The following is a 292-nucleotide window of genomic DNA, read 5'->3' on the forward strand; positions in this document are numbered from 1 at the left end:
GATTTCAGGTACGGTCGCAAGATGATGCTCTCTGTGAGCACCGTATCCTACACCCTCCTGGCCAACGCCCTTTGCTGGTTACCTGACATATACTCCATCCTGACCGTCCGCTTCCTACTCGGGGTCATGTCACCAACGTCAGTACACGCAGGATACACGCTGTGTGAGTAAGCGTTGTCATAAAACGGGTGACGTGTGGTTGAGGAGAACGTTGTAGTTATTTTTGGATATCTTTTTTTTTTTCTTCCTTGGTTTAGGTGATGCAATTTAATACAATAAAGGTTTGCGAGGA

General features: G+C 46.6%; 1 protein-coding gene across 2 annotated transcripts in view; it reads left to right on the forward strand.

The window, feature by feature from the left end:
- Nucleotides 1-292, forward strand: part of LOC119589217 (organic cation transporter protein-like) — a 7,251-nt gene that overhangs the window by 2,845 nt on the left and 4,114 nt on the right. For both annotated transcript variants that reach the window (XM_037937821.1, XM_037937822.1), the window contains exon 6: nucleotides 9-163. In XM_037937821.1, the coding sequence (XP_037793749.1) occupies nucleotides 9-163 (155 nt within the window). The remainder of the gene's footprint in view (nucleotides 1-8; nucleotides 164-292) is intronic.

This window comes from Penaeus monodon, chromosome 25 (assembly GCF_015228065.2).
Source record: "Penaeus monodon isolate SGIC_2016 chromosome 25, NSTDA_Pmon_1, whole genome shotgun sequence".
Taxonomy (NCBI): domain Eukaryota; kingdom Metazoa; phylum Arthropoda; class Malacostraca; order Decapoda; family Penaeidae; genus Penaeus; species Penaeus monodon.